This window comes from Anabas testudineus, chromosome 12, assembly GCF_900324465.2.
Source record: "Anabas testudineus chromosome 12, fAnaTes1.2, whole genome shotgun sequence".
Taxonomy (NCBI): Eukaryota; Metazoa; Chordata; class Actinopteri; order Anabantiformes; family Anabantidae; genus Anabas; species Anabas testudineus.
This window is the reverse complement of record NC_046621.1, coordinates 9,741,514-9,761,057: the sequence shown is the minus strand read 5'-3', so window position 1 is coordinate 9,761,057 and position 19,544 is coordinate 9,741,514. Positions and strand designations below refer to the sequence as shown.

Genomic DNA, 19,544 nt, shown 5'->3' with positions numbered 1-19,544 from the left:
TCTTCTACTTTAGCTGTCACCTGCCCCATGATGTCAGACTAACTTCATTTGACTAATTCGATAAGATTTCTCTCTTCTCTGTCTGATCGAGGCCAGTGGCTGACAGAGACATTTCATGTGATCAAAGGCTGTAATGCACGTACAGAATGTTGGATGCATGCACAACGGAACAAATATTTTGCAGAAGAAATCTTTTATTTCCATCATAAACATTAGACTGGACATTATTTTTTAACAAAATGTAAAAAAAAAAGTAAAAGAAAAAAAAAGTGCATTACACATGAACATCTGCAATGTACAATACAGTACACGGAAGTTAACAAAAAACAATGAATGTAACAAAATCTTACTCCCAGGTAGGTTCCTCCATCTTCTGCTTTTTCCAGCCATGTCAAGTTCACATGCTGTGGGGGCAGACTTGTGCTCTATAAATACACACTGTAAATGCCTGCCCCGCCTTGAATTAGCAATATGTCTAAAAGTCCTTCCACACAAGGTCCTCAAAGTCTGGCTCTTAAATTAGGATTGTCAGTGTGATGCCTGCTTCCTAGGAATAATGCAATAAAAATATTCAATCATTGCCATATTTGTTTGAGCCCAAATATAGTAGTCTAAATGAGCAATGGCCCAAAGTAATTTTTTGCTGTGGTGCAAACACAAGAACTTAATTATTTAGTACTTTTCAATACACAGTAGCATTATCAGTGCTTTTCTTAATATTGACCACATCTGCAAGCTAATGCTCGATAGCAAATTGTAGAGAAAAATATATACAGAGTGGTAAGATTCAAAGACTTATATAATGCTTTAATGTAAATGATAGTTCCCATTCCAGCAAGTAAGGTTCTTCAGCCAGCTACTGAACCAATACAGTGTACCACAAGTTTCAACAATATCAAACAAATACAATATTATTATATGCTAATAATAAATGGAAGTCCATCAAGTATGTGTGTACTGAGCGAAAAGAGGCTGCTGTGCATGAGTTTATGTGAGTTTGCATACATTATATTATGTGCCAAGTAATACATTGCCAGGAGCATGGTTATTATTGGGAATGGGGATAAGTAATGTACAAAATGCCAGACCATCAACACGCTCATGCTGCTTTGCTTTATGATGGAGCTAAGGCCAAGGTTAAGGCACTTAAAATACAAAACAAATTCAAAACATGAAGCAAAAAAAGCATGAATCGGGCCCATCTGTCAGGAACATTAACAAACTCTTGTTTTAATATTATATTAAAGGAATTGTTTGATCAATTGTGAAATTATCTTTTTTGCTTTAAAAGTGAGATGAGAAAATTGATACCACTCTATAGAATATATGAAGCTGCAGGTAGAGTCTGGATAGCTTAGCTTAGCAGAAAGACTGGAAATGAGCCTGCTCTATTCCTAAGAAAAAAGAAAATGTGACTGATAGCACCCCTTAAGCTCACAATCAAAGACATGTGAAAATGACTAAGTGTTGTGGCAATATGAAATATGTATTATTTAGGATGCTTAAGAAGAGCAGGATCAGTGGATTTTGTTATCTTTGGATAGAGCCATGTCCCATGTGTTCAGTCCCTATGTTAAGCTAAGCTGCTTGGTTGTACTTTCATATTAACTGTATCTATATTGTCATCTGACTTTTGACAATAAAGTGAATAAATGCATTTCTCAAAATTTCTACTACTTTAAGGGAACTACAATATTGTTGAGAGTGAGATGCTGTGAACATCTTTCTGTAAGTGCCTTGTGTTACATCATGCTCATGTGGCCATGTGAGGGAAAGAACAAGTTAAAAGAAAACCAAATTTGGCTTACTAATTAGAGGAGCAAACCTGCAGCTCCCAGGGATCCAGCTGCAGAATGAGATGGAACAGAGGGTGCATTGTTGTCTACGTTTCTACTAATGTAATTAAAGAAGAACAAAATATACAAAAATATACAATAACCCCATGGTTAAAGATGATTAAGTCATTTGCATTCATTCTTAGCACAGTTTTCACTTTCGCAGCACTCAGGTCTTCAAACACAGTCATAAAACGTGCATGTGCTTTTCCTGCGCACAAACAGGCATCATTCAGAACTGTTATAGCACACCCAGCATGCTGAGAACAGTAAGTACACAATATTAAACCAGACATAAGAACTTCCAGAGTAACACCCTGTGGCACAGCAACTGTGGATTTGTGGCACAGAAAAAAAAAAACAGCTTAAAAATATATTTGATTGTGAATAAAAAGTGTACATACTAAATTAGAAATCAACTTGAATCAAGTGATTGTACGCGTAGAAGAGCTGAGAAACCTGTGAGTGTCGGGCTTTGCAATTTCCTTCATAATTTATTTTCAGAATAATAACCTGCTGTGTGCTTTGTATTTTTTCACATAAATGATAAGTAACTTGAATATACGTCTCTGATCATGATTAGATAAAAGTAAACTCACAGGACGGACATTTCACTGCAAACAAACAATGTAATCACGCCTTTACTGCAATCTGTAGATTTACTTTTTCATTTCTGATGCATTTCTACTTTAGTGTCCTTGAAATCATTCTCATTACGTGTTTCTATAGACTGAAATGTGTCTGTGCACTGTGTGTATGGATACTAGGGTGGTGCTCAAGTGCTGAATGTATACATGGTTAGTGTGCCTTTGCAAATATTTTGAGGTTTACCTAAAGGTAGTCTAAGGGTTTTCAACATATAGGATAAGCAGATGACATGTTATGTTATGTGTCAAGTTAGAGAAATGACTACTCAGAATCAGACTGGGTAAGAAGGCAGAAGTATGTGTATCTGATAAAAGGAAACTGTGCTGGGCATCTTTGCTCACTATGATCACGAAGGTGATCCACTAGACCTCTCATGATGATATGGCTTTTGATTATGTCAGTAATCATCTGACCAAAAATCACATTTAAGCTCCTAAGTGTTTCTGGACGTCTGAATAATCTTTAGATTCTTTTGTGTTGTGCCTTCTCCAGATATAATGAAATGAATAAGGCTTAGAGTCAGTTTGATCAAATTATCTTTCATCTCATGAATTAAACAATTAAATAGGACTTTAAGATGTTTTCTGTCTAAACATGTTGAGGATATATTTTATAATACAGCAAAGTCATGTGTGGGCTAAACTGAGTGCTTTAGGGACGTTATTACGTTAACTTTACTGGAGGAGGTCACGATCAACCAGTCACTGAGTGGAGACACAACAGTCTTTGACTGAATCAGTCCGAGATGCATGTGGTTTGAGGTATGGCGCTTCACAAAGAGGCATAAAAAGGTTTACATATGCTCATATATGCTCATCCGAACTAATGCTTTCACATGAAATGCCCTATCAGAGTAGCATGAGGAGATATTGAACGCGACCAAACAGGCTTAACTACAAACATTCATTTAACTCCTTATGTTACTGCTGATGAGCTGGTTTAAAAAACAACAGAAGCATGTTACTTCAGGTATTTTTCTTTTCATCCACATCAAAGTGCTAACTGCTGATCTCTCAGGAGTCACAAAACAACAACAACCAGATGGCCACCGCTGACCCCCGTTTAGGGATCATGCCCAACCTGGTGAGGGTAAAATGGCAGCATAATGTTCATCTCCACTGGGATGTGGGGAAGTGTGATGATCTGTATGTGTGATGGGTAGGCAGGCTCAAGCCTTTAGCATATGTTGGAAACAACCAGTCTCGTCTGGATCTTAACGCCAATAGACAAAGTCAGGACACACTCTGTAAGTGCACAGAGGGATGCTGCAGCTTGTTACAGTGGAGCTTGAGGCCAGGATATGAGAGTACAGGTCAGAGCAGAGCTTTGCTTCTGGTGCAACACCACGGTGCTACATAACCATTACAGTGTACCTGGTGGAGGCAGTGCTAAACCTCCGCCTCCAACTCTTCTCTTAAGGCAGAGGCCCCACTGGAAGTTGGCCCTCCATGGCCAAGGCTTGCAGCTCCTCAAGTCGTTCCGTCCTCTGTCGCATCAGTTCCAGACCAAATTCTATCCCCAGTCCTGGCATTTCTATCTGGGCCAGAGCCTGCTGCTGGAGCTCTGCTGCACTATCAGCATGTGATTTTAAACCTTCAGCAGTAGTCGCACTGATGGCATCTGCACTGTGCTTTAGTACTTCCACATTGTCCCACTGCGGCTCATCCATGTCCTCTGTCTCCACTGAGTCGTAGTCAGAAGGCATCTCCTCATAGCTCATGGGAGAGACCACTTTCTGGCAATTGGCTACTGGGACAGGTGGCACACCTGGGGCACAGGTAGCACAGTGGTACAGTTGAGTACAGGACTGCACCAAGTTTGGTGGGACAACTGCAGGTGATGGCAGAGACTGCAGAATTGGGGTAGAAGCAAAATTGGTCCCGGGCGGATCTATGCATATTGAAGGAACAGTGCAGTGGCGAGACGGATTAAGGCGGTGGGAACGGCCTCCTGCTGGACGGTCACAGCGCCTACCTTGTGGCAGACGGAGACAGTCTTTACAGGACTGATAGGAGGGCTTCACTTTTAAAGGGTTTCCTGTGCTAGCACTGTCCTAAATAGAGGAAAATTGGGACAGAATGTAATGTATGGTCAGTGAGAAGTGTTAAAATGAACATTAAAAACAATTCTCTTCAATGAATACTGTTTGAAAATATATAGATGAACACAAAATATGACTTCACCACAGTTAAAAACTCTATTCTTTCAACTCACGTCAAAAGCTGCAGGGCAGCTGCGCTTGGCAGCGAGACGGTTACTGTTGTTGGTGTTCAGGTTGGCTAGGCCTAGCCGGCTTTCCTCCGTCCTCTCGGCCTCCTCCCCGGCCCTCTTCCCATTATCTGGTGTTTGGGCCAAAGCTGCCATCTCAGCTTCTTCTTTCTTAGCCTCTTCCTCGTCCTCTTCCTCCAAAGTACTGAACTCGAGCCTTAGTCTCATATCTTCCAGGGGGTCCAGGCGTCCACATGTCTGTGCTGCTGTGCCCTCCCCAGGCAGGGCTAAATGGGCCATGGGGAAACCCTCATCCTCCAACAGGGCATCTCTCTCCACATCCTCAATCTCAATGAAAACTCTTTCCATACCTAGCAAAGGAGGACCCCTCACTGGGGTGGAGGGCTCACTGTCGAGTGCAGAGTCTGACAAACGCCTGAAGTAGTAATTATAGTTGAGAGAATCAAGGGGCTCCATCTCCAGACCCATATTCCTGCAGGGAGACGCCCCGCAACCACCCCAGGCTTCTTCTCCTCTAAGAACTGGTGTCTCCTCCCCACCAGTGCAATGGCCAGAGGCCTGCAAATCATCTGATCCCTCCTCATCTGTTTCAGGCCTCCATAACTTGTTGTGACGCTGTTTACTGGGAAAGCAAAACATATGATACTATAATATTATATATATAGTAATATCTGTCCAGAATTATACTGTATATTTAGTGTCAGCAGCATGTTTGTAATATGTAGAAGATTGCAGGCCTCTGAACAAAGTGCTAACTTGCATGGAGCTGTAAACTTGCTTACCTGGCATCTAGGATTCCCTCATATTCTGCCAGCTGCCTCATGAAACCAGCATTTGGCTGAGCTATACTCCGTTTCTGCTTGACAAAGTTGTAAGCCTTCTCCAAAGACCAACTGTACTCCTTCATCGCATAGGCAATAACTGTAGAGGCAGACCGGCTCACCCCCATCTTACAGTGCACCAGGCACTTGGAATTGTTCTTCCTATTGGACAGGAAGGACATTAATTTAATGATGTAGCTGATGACAGGACAGAGTAGCATGCAGTAACATCTTCACAGTTTGTCAAATACAAGACATTAGCAGCTAAATTGGATGTGGTGATTTTCAGGACTGTGCTATATTAGTGCTCCACATTCAGCACATCTCAACTTTCATTTTTTTTTTTTTAAATTTCAGGTTAACATGTCTGGACAGTTGCATAGCAACTGGACATATTGCACCATTTCAGCTTTCTCTCTCTGGTACTGGCACAGCTCAACTGTGTCGTGCATTTGGGCAGGAGGAAAATGTGTCCTGTGTGATCACAGCTCTCGGTTCTCGGTGAGAATGCATGACGTAAGCCGCTTAGACCGTGATGACTTCAATTCCTCAGTATTTAACACCAAAGTGCTGTGGGTGGACATTATCTTAGGCCGTGTCTCTAAAATAATATAAATTCCAAATAGCTTCTCAATCAAATCATGCATCACAGCCCCCTGCCTGTTAAAAGTAGAGTAGAGTCTCACTTGGCTTTGACAATAAAGTTGTAGGTGTCGTTCCAGTGAGCCAGCAGGTCCGTGGCTTCCTCATCGTACACCCGGACATTATGATAAGAGAACAGCCCTGGAAAGAAGTTATCAATCTCTCTGGTAACATTCAGGATGTAGCCCACTCTGCAACAAAAACAAGAATGCATGAGTTGTCTGTAATTCAATGTACAATATAGAAATTAATCTGTTTCACATGGAGAACCACTGTTGATGCTCAGCAGGTAATTTAATATAATTTTATTCTTTGGCTGCCAAATAGGTAAGATTGAAATATTACTTTATTGAATTTATTGTATCCTATTGAGGTTTTTAACATTTACCATTTAGTTGTGAACCAACACTCTCCTCACTAGGATCAAATCACAGTTATGTGTGTATGGATTTACCCGCAGTCGCGTAGTTCTTCCAGGTTGGAAGCATTCCACTCAGATCCCTAAAAAGGTAAAGAAGAAAAGATCTAATTCTAAAAACTACAGTGTGGCAGTATCAGCATGGAGCAAAATTATTTCAATTATAACTTACATGTATTTCACTTGAGAAAAATGAACAAGAAAAAGGAAATTCTCACCAAGTACAGATGATCGAAGATGAGAGTGGCCTTGTCCATCTGACCCAGGATCAAAAGCATCTCATTGTCTATGAACTCCTTGTACTCTTTAAGGTTACAGCTCATGTGCTGCTCCAGCTCGTTGCGGATCTGAGGATAAAACAATAACAAAAATTGCCATACTTCACTTCATGAACACCACTCCTTCACAAACACAAAATAAAACCCATTTACATTTGTCATGTGCATCTTTAAGAACCTTTATGTGCAGTACAAACTAATCACACACGGTGTGGCGAGGTAGGTGTTGGTTTAGCCACATACCTCTTTTGAGGTGATGTTTTCCAGGTCTTGAAACATCATTAAGCTGCGTAACTTGGCTTTAATGAGACACTCGGTTCTCTCTCGCTCAGTTGGCCTACACATAATGAGTCAATACATCAGTGCTGTCATCTGAAGGAAAATTAGCATAACAGTGTAACACACAGTAGAAACGAAGAGCACGAACAAAAGGACAACAGCTGGTTTCCAAAGCATAGAAATACAGTCCATGACTAAGATGTATACATCTGATTTCAACTATGGAATCAGTTCAAAACTGAAATATGCTTCCTCCATACGGATTACTGATGTTATATGTGCTACAGCCTTGTTTTCTCTCATCACAACAAGCAGTGGAGAGAGTCTCACCCATCAACGAACATGGTGGGTGAATCAGGCCGGGTGGTTTCCAGATCGGTCATAGCATTCCACTCATTGATGTAGCTTTGCTCTGAGGAGATGCAGCTCTCATAGAAAGCCATCCATGTGAGAGCAATGCCCCCTGGGAAGTAGTTAAACCGGCGTGACACCTCGCATGCCTTGTGGAGGACCTGCAGGGCAGACCTAATGGAGCAGACGGCGAAGGTGTGAAACAAATCAGCATCAGCAAGAAAAATGTTGTGTGGCAGGTACAGGAGATAAATGAAGCAGATGTGTTTATTGATAATTCCAATAAATGACCAGCAGGTGGCATGTGGCTGCAAGAAGTGTTCGACAGTAATCGACTGTGGCCTGAACAGTATTAAATGTATAAGAAATGTTTGATTTTAATTTGAAGGACGGGCCCTTGTACTACGTTTGAGGGACAGTTAAGTTTTAGGGTGATGGCACTTTTTATCTAACTTCCCAGGGCAAGATTATGGATGTCATTCTTAAGTCTGTGTGCAATGAAATTAAATCTGGTTTGGTAAAAAGTGTAGATGTCTAAAAGATAATGAAATAGTTCCAAACAATCACAACATATAAGATTTAATTGAGCTGTACACACTCTAAAATGGTTTAGATCTACTGAATGTGAGAATCTAAGACACAATCCCCATCATAAACATACAACAGTAACAACAGGTAAACATAAAGTACTTCCTCACCACATGGCCTGCACAGATACAGGCTTGAAGACATGTGACCGCCCTGCTGTGTTCACGCTGAAGCCTCTGGTGAGGAAGAAGAGAAGGAGGAGAAGGAGGATCAGTTTGGGTCTGGCTGGAGATGAAGAGCGATGAGGGGATGTAAACACAGACTGGATGGGGCTCATTCGTGGGACTATTCAGGACACAGTGGAACATTCGGCCAGGGTACCGAGTCGGAGCCACAATGTTAACAGGTCAGCAAGAACTGCTCTCACACAGAGAAAAATGAATGTAATACACTCCTCTGCCACCGGCGGGCAGTAACACCTAAAAGTCAGAATACAACTAATGTTGTCCTTCAGAAGTGGCTGAGGATGAGTGGAAAGATTATACATTAGAAACTGGTCATATACAGCTGATTTAGGCAGTAATAACTCCATTTTTATGAAAGGACAAACAAACTTACCCATCTCCGTCTAAATGTATGTTGGTATCACTCCACAGTGGCAGCACCATCCCAATAGAACAATTTTTACTGAGGGTCAGAAAGATTAAACAATTGAACAAATCTAATAATCACATTAAACTGTACTAAACGGAAGGCTGCACAGAGATTCATTACCTGTCCTTTTCTGTAAAGTCCATTCCCAGGACAATGTTTTCCTCTGTATCTTGATGGCCTTTGGTGTAGATAACGACCATGTAGCGCACCCGGTCTGACCATCCGCTCTCCAACCGTACGGCCTGTGGATCCGAAGGAGAGATGCAAGAAAGACAGACAACACATGAAACATAAAAATATCCACATATCCAGAAATGAAGTGGGTGCGTAAGTTTTATACCAACCAGTTTAATGCGATCTTCAGAGCGAAGGATCTTAAACATGACCTGCAGGTGTTGAGGTAAATCACCTGTGAACGATGGAGACTGATGAGAAAACTGAACAAATAAACTGTGAGACACAGTTTTTTTGTCCTCTTTGGGATAATTTTGCATCTATTTTTCATTAAATCTTTTAACTGTGACACTCTAACAAGAAAAATTTAAAAGTAACTTAGAGAACTCAACAATAGCAATACACACAACTGTCTTTTCCCAACATGCTGTTCGATTAGACTTAAATTAGAATTGAAAGGCTTTGATCAGATACACTTAACTTAAGTAATTATTGCAGAAAAAATATTTCCTGCCAGCACGACATAAATGAAATATGCAGGAAGATAAACTCAAAATGTCACTTAATGATACCGATAAAATAACACACTCCAACAAATTACAGACTTCACAACAGAGAAGTTAGATCTGAGCTATGTAGCACAAAATGCAAAGGTCAGCTGAAAACTGAGCATTCATTTTTTTTTACTGAGTATTTATTGGTTGTATTTTCCACCTGCATGTTTGTGGTGGGTCGGGGTCTTTGGTTCTTGTGTGTTGCCACCCTGCTGCAGGAAGAGGGCGGCACCTTTGACCATGAAAAAGCTCTCACTGAGGCTGGAAAAAGCACAAGTGTGACATAAAGTTAACACTACTAAAGCTTTAAATGAAGTAAACACAGTTGATAGTACAAAGAGCACACACAGAGTCTGCTGTCGCAATAAGTCAGAGATGAGACCATTCTTCCAGTCATGCAATTGTAACATACAGAGTCGAAACACAGGGACATGACATGGCTGCAGTCAGGAAACGGTACACGTGTAGGCTGTGTACTTATATAGTCCTCATTGGTTCAGTGAGTAGGACAGGAACCTCATCAGTGACTGAGAGTCAGCAGAGTCCTGATCCAGCAGCTTTTACAGCAGTGTTTTTATAACACGATGAACAAACTCCACTTGATGGGGTTTGCTGATCTTTGGTAAATCGGGTGTTGACTGTCGATATGTGCTCAGGTTTTAAGGGTTGCTGTCCTGTCTGACCTGCCCTTCCGGGTCATGACTTTGTCACGAGGGCTGTGGAGAGCAGGAGGAGAGCTTAGCGTCTTTCCTCACACAGAACAGAGTGAGGCTTTGTTTATCTGCAGTCTCATTCCCCTCTCAACCAACACACACAAAGCCTGGTATGACTGAGTGGGACCATCACAAGGCCTTTTGTTTCAGCTCCTCTGCTACGTGCCATCATTATTTCTTTTCAGATGGATGTAGAAAACTAAAAATTCAGAGACAACAGAATAAACTGAATGATTGTCAGGTTTCATGCTGCCGCTCTAATCACTAATTCCAACCATCTCGAACTGCTGAGTGCTGACTCTTGAGTCACTACGAGTCCAGTTTTAAAGTGAGAACTTACATGCGACAGATCTCCCTCCGAGTCAGAGCGGCATTCTCCACAAAGTGAGGCAGCACGGTGAACATGCCTTTATGTGAAGATTTCACCACCAGATGCATCCTGCCCGTGTCGTACCAATTACAGTCTCATCTGAATAAGCCATTTCTTATTAACATCCCTCTGTCCATCTGCTACACCTGCATTATCTCATCCGTGGGGACTGCAGCATATTTCGGCTTAACTTTTCTCTTCGCGGTCTTCATCTTAGCATGTCCTTCCTTTCTTCAGCCCCCAGCTTTCTTCCCATCTTGGTCCTCAGTACTCCTCATCAGTTTCTGCTCCCTATCTCCTCTTCACAGCGCGTACTTCAGGAATCAGCTCGGCCCTATGCAACACTCTGCCACAATACTATCATTCATACAAGCGCAGGGAGGCGGTGGAAATGTTCCTTGGCATCAATCTCAAGTTTGACATGTAGAATCCTAAATTAAGACTCTGATGAATCACTGAGCCACAGAAACATGGTACTCACTGAGTCGAACAAAGCATGACAAGACTGTCTCAGATAAATGACCCACACAAATACAGGGCGAGCACAAAGACAGCGCTTTGTGGACATAAATCATGACTTCTGTGACACTGAGGTGATTGAAGAAAAGCTCTGTGATCAAGCTGGAACAACTACTGTATGTAACCAAGCAACCTGCCACATCCATCAACTGCACTTGGAGTCTTTTCTCCTTGATGACGGTGAGAAACTTTGGGCCACTAGAGAAAATAAACAGACACTACTGTACGGCCCTTAGAGAGTCAAGACAAGCTGCTTTTATTAGCCATAAAAAGATTGATATCTGCACTGTTAAGCACTCTGGAGCCTGTTAACAGGTCAGCGATTACACTGATCATGTTTTAATTATAGTACATAACTTGACATAGTATAAAGTTAATACATAACTATATTTATTTCTATCATGTGAAGGGATGCGTGAAGAGGAAGTGCTGTAGAAGCTTTGCACATGATCTGATTATTTCTGTAGAAGATGGAAAATACTTTAAATAAACTTTTAAAATGTGAATTCAGTAAACATTTAGGGATTTACAGACATACAGAACCTTTTCAATGTAAAGGCACAATGCAAACTAAAATGATTTGAGACATAAAACGGCTGTATTGTAGTCTATCTGTTTTTCTGATTTTCTATTTCCCTTGTGTTTCAGATTTAGACTTTGTGAATTGACAAAATTGACAAAAAGGAGAAATCAGACTTCTGGCTGAGTCTGTGCTAAACAAAACATGACACCATGTGCATAAAATAGTTTGTATGACCCAAGACAGACCAGAATTACACAGCACTAGACAGAAAGATCTTACCTCTGATTGTTTTTCCTGTCATCGTCACTTCCAAAATCCTGAAAGACATACAGAAGACAGAGAATATGAAGACTATACTTCACTGTGGTGTTTTTTGTTTTGAATTAATATTAAAAAAACATTCATAGTATTTGTAATTATAATCCGTCAGAACAGGAGAACTGTTTTCGTTAAGTCCCAGAATTGTTGGTTGTTTTAGGATTAACAATACAAAAAATCCTATCTCTTTAGTTTAGATCTGGGTCCTGACTAGACTTTGTAAAATGTTTAGGATGTGAGACAGCACAGTTGTGTAGAGGACCAGACAGTTAGAATAAAGTGCACCAGTGCCATCTGCTGGTCCTCCCTGCTGTGAACGTCCCACAGAGCTGTCAGCTGAATCATTAGGACACAAAAACACAGGCACAGAACTTAGTTGAATTCCTAAGAGCACAAATTCAACCACAATCACATCCCACCCATCCATCTCTTCTTCATACCAGCTGAATGGTGCAGAATAGCGCCAACAAAGTGACATTAAACACCCACTTATCATCCAAAGAAGAACGCCACTGCTCGGTTTGAGCATCACACAATCCACTTTCCCAAAACTAGAAACTGGAGCACTAAACCTGATGTCACGACTTCACTGGGAAGTACATTTCTATCACAGCACCACATATAAACTGAACCCCTAGTTGCACGTAATTCTCACAACTGGTCCCCTTCCCATCACTGAGGAGGTTGCATTGCCACCAATAAAAGCCCAACAAGCAGGAGGAGGGAGGACAACCTGAGTGCAACGCAGCAACTGTTTGTGCAGCAGCAAAATGAGCACTTTGTTCTGACAGCTAAACCAGCAGCCTCCCCCTCCTCCTCCTCCCTCCCTGCAGGATTTTGTTTACAAATCCGCTGCCACAGTTGCCACAAACAAGGCTTCTGTTGGTGACAGTGCAACAATTTATCAAGTTCCTAAGACACCCCGAGGTTCGTCCTTCCTACAGGACAGTAAACACCACCCAGGCTGGATGGATGCGGGGTCCTGCAGGCGCATTTCTCTGCGTTTTCCTCACACTGCGTACACAAAGACCGAGCCCCCCGCTTTTTCCACTCACCTCCCCCGCACTGCTGTTGGTTGTGCTGGCCGAGGATGCTGCACTGGGGGTGGGAGAGCGCTGCAGAGTCACAAGGGCCATGGTCGGCGGGCTGCAGCTGTTGAGGGGCAGCGCAGGAGGAGAGGAGAAGGGAGGGGAGCAAGATGTGGGAAGATGCGCCGCTGAGATTGTCTCTGTCACCGGGGAGAAAATGCCTAGTCAGACTCTCATCCAGCAGCACCTGACTCCTGAGCCCTGGCGGTGCTCCCTTTCTGTCCTGCTCCGTGCGTCCTCTGCAGCCACGGGGGTCTTCATGAGCAGGAGGTCCTCGCAGATTTCCTCCGTTTGTACCGAGCCCACAGCAAAACCCGAGATTTCATCGCTGGTGCGCAGGCAAACAAAACACGGTGCAGGTTTGCAAGCGGGGCAGAAATGACATGCAGCTTTGCCGGCTGCCTGTGATTGGCTGGCCTAGTTCGCGTGTGCGCTGTCATTGGGCCAATGTTGTCAAGGTGACTGGCCAGACTAGGAACTCCCAAATCTAAATGGAGATGAAACAGGTCCTGCTCATCTTATAAGACCCACCGTGGCTGACATCATGTCAGATTGCATCCACAAACTCTGCTGGTTATTTTTAGGTCGAGGGATAAATCGTTTCGACACAACACCAAACATCACAATTTCCTAGAGTCCCAGTTAATGTGATCAAAACCTTGTTTTTACCCCCCCCCCCCCCCCCAAATAAAAATCACTTTACACCATTTAAGACGTGCAAAAGTAGCAAAATATATAAACTTGAATTTGTCAGGTTGCAATTAATTCAAATACTGCCAATTAATTTGACAAATATATTTTCAATTAGAAAAATTCAGACAAAAAAAGCCTTATAAACTTCCCACTGACCAATTATTATTGAATTATTCTGTCCACTTAGCAGTCCAAAGATATTTAGTCAACTATTTATGATTTATGTACATATAAGAAAGAAATAATATCCTTACATTTAAGATGTCAAATATATTTCTATTATTTTTATTTTACAAATTACAGATGACAATTAACAGTGAGATTCACTGACGTAATAACATAAAGCCGACTGAACGGCTTTAATTTACAGACCTCCATCACTGATAAAATTACAGTTTTCAGTCTCTTGAGGATAAGGTTTACAATGTGTAGATGGACCCACACAGCAACCTTATTTTCCAAAATGTTCCTCTGTTGCTGTTGCTCTGTTCTCATGGCCTACATGGGAAACCGGATAAACAAACCAGTCCAGACACAAGTGTGCTTCCTCTCTCATTAGTCATGGGCTGTTGGCCTTCCCTCAATTATCACTCCCTGCTGTAATGAGACGGTCCCCTGCTGCTTATCGTCCGTAACTGAGATGCTTCTGTTCATAGTTAAATGTACACCTGTTGCATCTGCAGCAGCCTGTGCTTTGAGGTAGCACCTCTTTCCCATTTTTTCCCTCCTGGTTGAGCTACTGCTGCTCCGCGGAGTGAGTTGCATCATTTGAAGAGCTGTTTGTGGTCGTCTGCCCCTCGTCTTCTTGGTGAAACCGGGACTCCTGCAGACCCCTGCCTAATGTTTCAATGGGCAAGATCAAGGATGCAACGCCAGCCAGCACACTACAACCACAGTACATTGTCAGGGTCAAATTCACAGATGTCCTGAGCATCACCTGGAACCAAAACACAAAAAGTGATGAGTGTGTAAGAGAAAGACTGAGCCTGATACTGATGTCAAACTAATTTCCAAATTTAAATCTGCAATACAGTGTTACAGTGAGTTGTAGGGTTGGACATGGTGTAATGGTGTAAAATATTCAGGTTAAATTGAATCTTTACCAACAAAATAGTCAAAGGATTTAAAAAAATATAATTAATTAATATCACTGTCCTAATCATATTTGACATGTTTTTGAGTTTAATATCAACAAAGAAAATCACTCCTTCATACCTGTGCCACAAAGGGGGTGATGAGTGCACCCAGCTTTGCCATTGCACTGCAAGTGCCCATTGCTAAGGCTCTGTTTTCTGTGGGGAACACCTGATGGAAAAGGAGAAAGTTTGCCTAAATATTTTATTAATTATTAAATAGATTCAGTGTAAAAGTGACAAAATTGTATGTGGACCTACCTCTGGTGTGTAAACAAAAACAACTTGGTATCCTCCTGAAATAAAGGCTCTGGCCAGAAAGATGAAGATTGTGAGAGCAGTCCTGCATGAATGCAAAGATACAGAGTTAATGATTAGGCCCGATGTTATGTCATTGTGCTTGTATGACACAATAGGGCATGCAGAGAAAAACCTACCTCCCAATACAAGCGTATAAGGGAAGAATAAACAAAGAAAACATGAAGAAACACAGGGCCATGCTCTTCTTCCTGCCAATGTACTCAACAGCCACAAGGATGACTAAAAGACCTGAGACAAAACATGAAAAACAGACAAGCTCAAGAGCTGCAAAGACACAATGGGAGTAAATTATAATTCAAAATCACATAGCCACTCCCTTAAACAAACATATGAATGTGTCTCAGTCTACTTAGGCCTACATCTAACAGCAGGCTTAAAGCAACAGAGCAAAAACACTTTAACTTGGTTTTTCAAGAAAGCGAAAATTATACATGTGTAAATTAGATTAATGTGTGCAAGTAAATGTTATGTTAAGGTATTAAGATAAGTGCTGGTTAAAACATTTAAAGTTTGACCTGCACTTATGTTTCCTTAGTGGGGATTAACCACAACAGCATCAGTACCTTCCAGTTTCAATTATACACATAACACTCTTCCTCACCGGGGAATTCAGACAGAGTCGTCCATAAAAGGTCTTTGTAGTCAGAGGATGTCAAGTATTTACATTCCAGTCTACAGCTCGGTTCGATCTTGGCCTCTTGCGTCGCTATAAGGAGGGAGATCAATTTTATTTTGGTTGTAGCATCAAATTAATGACAAAGCTTAAAAGCTGATCCATGCGTTACTTACTTCCACAATCATCTCCAGCTTGGAACATCTCAGTTGTTAGCAGAACTATCCCGTAATAGGAGAAGGCATTTGCAAACCTTTGGATATAATAACAAAACATCATCTCTGTTGTGTATCAGCAGCTTAAAATAAAATGTTTAACGGCTTTGATGGGAGTTGACCTGCTACTACTTAGCCTGTTTGGTAATCCAACCCTGACTAAACAATTACCTTTAATCCAAATACAAAAAAATATCATACAAAGTACAAAGTAGTTATTGTGCTAAACAAACTAACCATATAAACCACAGGAGAAGTGTAGAACTGCAATACTGAGGAGTGAAGAGATCTTTGATCCGTCCACGCTCGTTCTGTTAAATCAGAGCGGACATATTTGTTGGCACAGTTTCAACAATTAAACAGTGTTTCTTCCTTTGTGAATTCTGAAACAAATCCTCTCACCTGCTTATAAGCAATCATCTTTCCTGGAGGCATGGCCTTTCCATTCTCTTTGGCAATACGTGTTAAAGTTGCCACAGCCTTTTCTCTTTTTCCCGTCAACACGTCAAAACGAGGACTTTCAGGCAACCACTGTGTAACGCAGACAGCTCAGTAGAGGAGTTTCTAGATGGTTTTATTTTAGAGATATGTGTTAAACATACTTACAAAGCAGAAGGAAACAAAGATTGCCATTGGTATAGTGGAAAGGCCGAGTAGCCACCTCCAGCCGAGGGTGGGCATTATCCACAAGGCCAGGAGGACCTCAAAGACAGCACCAATTGCCCAGAATGCCTAATGCATATAAACATAATCAAATCAATCAGACCATTCAAATCAAATACTCAATACGGAAAGACTGTTAAAGGTATGCATTAATAAGAAAATCAGCCCAGTACCGCTATCAACATGATGCAGATGCCTCTCGCCTTCACTGGGAGGAATTCTGAGTATAGTGTCACCCTAAAAAAAAACAAACATTTTGTGACTGTTCCTCATCATAATCATTAGGGCATCTTAAAAATGTATGAAGCAGTGAACTTACGACTGAGGAGCTCCTCCGATGCCAATACCTACGAGGCCCCGCAGGACCAAAAGCCAGCTGTACACTGGAGTGAAGGCACTCAAAAGGCCATAGTACAGACTCCAGCACATACAAATCGTAAGACCCTGTTTACCATAGAAACACACAGGTTTACCATTAGTTAATGTAGAAATATCACCATATGATGTATGAAAAACACAGATATGAGACTACTTACTACTTTTCTGCCATATCTGTCAGATACATTGCCCCATACAGGTGAACTGATCCCCATCCCAACAAACACCACCTGTGGCAAAACAAGTGTAACTCAGTAAAAACATTATCACAGCATCAACAGGCTGCAGAAAAGCACAAATAGAGACTTTACCGATGTTATGAGAGCCACTTGATAGCCAGGTAGCATCCACTCACAGTGCAACTGAGGGCCCAAGATGCTAAGGATCATCATCTCCATGGCGTCTCCTATCTACACTCACGGCGGCAGAGAGTTTATATGAGAGATATAAAATATCTACATCAACATTAGGATGTTTTAGGATTCTTACCCATGACAGTCCAGTGAGGAGAGAGATTTTCCACTGGAACTTTCCAAAACCAATGGCCTCCAGTGCATCATCCACTGTATATGTTTCTGTAAAGGGACAAGGCAGTCACTGCATGTTCACACATACCTGTAAAGAAATGCACGCATAATTGTTCAAGAATCAAAGAAAGCATGACTTTAAAAATACTGGGTAGTATATATAAAAGATGTTTTCATCTCAAAAAAAGTGCTAGATAATGACGTTTTAATGATACTTTAACCAGGAGCCGACAGCTGGCTCCTTGTTGGATAAAGTGGATTAGACTTAATCATATGTGGGTGTTGCCAGCAGACCTCAGGCCAACACACAGTCTGAGAAGATTTGGCCTCATCATTGACTAGACTGGAGTCTGTGATGATCGACGATAGATCATGATGTTAAAGTAAGACAACTGAATGCATTCATTCAATTACTGGACATTTTTTACACATGTAATTCTGCGTTGTACTTAGTAAGTTAGCAAAAAGTTGACTCTAGCTTGGACATTATATTTTTTATATTTTCAAACACAGCAGACTAAAAATGATTCATAGTGCTCCACAAACCTTCAGTTTTAGTGGATCCATATGTGGACTGTCTTCCCCCGGAGTCAACGATGGAGGTTATTGTGCAGATGCTGTCTGTGTCGTTACTGTGACCATTTGTTTCTCTGCTAAATGTAAACAGGAAATACACAAAATGCTGTATTTTAAGAAAAAGCATTACGTTGTACTACACATAAACTGTCCTGAGTGCAGATGTACTTAGCCCTGTGGCAGCACTCTGGTATCTATGCACTGCTTCGTGTGTAAAGAAATGCTGGAGTACGTTCCCACTCAGTATCACTAAGTTTCACAAGAGACACAAACATAAAATCACTAAAAATGTGCTGTCTTACCTGAGTTCAGGATTTCTCCACCTCTTGTAAGTGATTTTTGTTGATTTTCTCCAATCATCCATGTCAGCGTCAGCTGTGGAGAGTTTTGAGTTTTGGCACACAACACGGCGGTGTGTTGTGGTCAAACCTGCCGGTGCAGTTATTTCAGGTTTCAGTTCGGAGACACCCAATCAGAGAACAAAGCCTGCAGAGAAGAGAGGGGAGGAGTTAAACCAGGAAACAAAGGTGTGTTATTCAAGAAGCGAATGTAAAGAAGTTATGTAGGTTACCTTCTGACTTTGTTCATAGAACAATCACAACTAAATCTCTCTGTAAGAATTAAATTGTGAATTGATTTAAAACATAACTAGGAATGAGGCTTTTTTTTTTTTTTTTTAACAATATTCAACAATTTTCTAATTCTAGCCATGTTGGTCTTTCATCAATTCACTTACCATCAGTAATCTCAAGAACTGGGGTTTCTGTTAGGAGAACAACACCTGTGTTTTTCAGAGTCCTTTCACCACTACTGTGACCACTAATCAAAGAAAATTACCTTAAAATGTTGTCAGTAGAAGGAAGTGAGTTTCACATGAATCAGCCAAGGAAGGTACTACCTAGAACTAGAAGTACATTATTATAAGAAGCTGAGCGACCGGTAAAGCCTGTAGCTGACAGCAGGTTGTGCTCTCATACTACTGGTGTTGTTGGTGACAACCATCCAGAGGGCTGTGGTCAGAGGAAACACTTACAGTTCATTTTTAACAACAAACATTCAGCAGAGTGAATACAGTGTCTATTTTATGAGTGAAATTAATTCAATTAAGAGTAGTTATCTTTCAAAATTACTTCCGGTGGCATTTCTGCATGAGCAACAAACTCAAACATGCTGCTAGTCTCTGCACACCCAATATGAATTGAAAGCAGTGGCTTCAAAGAGCATGAAATATACTTTAGGTGCTGAAGCTGAATTAAAGCACCTGACGGAGCATGGGACTTTAAGTACATTGAGAAACACTGGGAAGTACTCAGATACTGTACTTGGCTAAACATAGACAATTACACAAGTAAAAGTTCAACATCCTGCAGTTTATAAACTGCATTTTACTATTGCAGCAGGTGAACATATAGTGATTTTTAACTAGTGACACTACCAACCTAGAGTTCAGACACCACCAGGACGACTACTGTACGAGGCATCG

The 19,544-nt window shown here is 41.4% G+C and overlaps 2 protein-coding genes across 3 annotated transcripts; both read right to left on the bottom strand.

The window, feature by feature from the left end:
- Positions 1-294: 294 nt before the first annotated feature.
- On the bottom strand, positions 295-12,990 carry ssh1b (slingshot protein phosphatase 1b). Its single transcript, XM_026353944.1, has 15 exons — positions 12,910-12,990; positions 11,816-11,853; positions 9,572-9,672; positions 9,028-9,092; positions 8,804-8,925; positions 8,648-8,716; positions 8,200-8,265; positions 7,481-7,675; positions 7,115-7,208; positions 6,812-6,940; positions 6,630-6,676; positions 6,220-6,366; positions 5,495-5,695; positions 4,698-5,334; positions 295-4,536 (listed from the first exon to the last, which is right to left on the bottom strand). The coding sequence occupies exons 1-15, from the start codon at positions 12,988-12,990 to the stop codon at positions 3,898-3,900; spliced, it is 2,631 nt and encodes an 876-aa protein (XP_026209729.1). The 3' UTR covers positions 295-3,897.
- Positions 12,991-13,904: 914 nt separating this feature from the next.
- On the bottom strand, positions 13,905-18,945 carry LOC113158098 (synaptic vesicle 2-related protein-like). Of its 2 annotated transcripts, none has more exons than XM_026353788.1 (17): positions 18,899-18,945; positions 18,364-18,547; positions 18,032-18,135; positions 17,448-17,533; positions 17,270-17,368; positions 17,117-17,188; positions 16,900-17,024; positions 16,754-16,817; positions 16,524-16,649; positions 16,320-16,448; positions 16,155-16,228; positions 15,879-15,955; positions 15,691-15,795; positions 15,206-15,317; positions 15,030-15,111; positions 14,851-14,940; positions 13,905-14,572 (listed from the first exon to the last, which is right to left on the bottom strand). In XM_026353788.1, the coding sequence occupies exons 2-17, from the start codon at positions 18,423-18,425 to the stop codon at positions 14,372-14,374; spliced, it is 1,608 nt and encodes a 535-aa protein (XP_026209573.1). In that variant the 5' UTR covers positions 18,426-18,547; positions 18,899-18,945; the 3' UTR covers positions 13,905-14,371. The 2 variants fall into 2 exon arrangements, with proteins under 2 accessions (XP_026209573.1, XP_026209572.1); XM_026353787.1 differs by having other exon boundaries at positions 18,032-18,138; positions 18,899-18,944.
- Between the last annotated feature and the right edge of the window lie 599 nt (positions 18,946-19,544).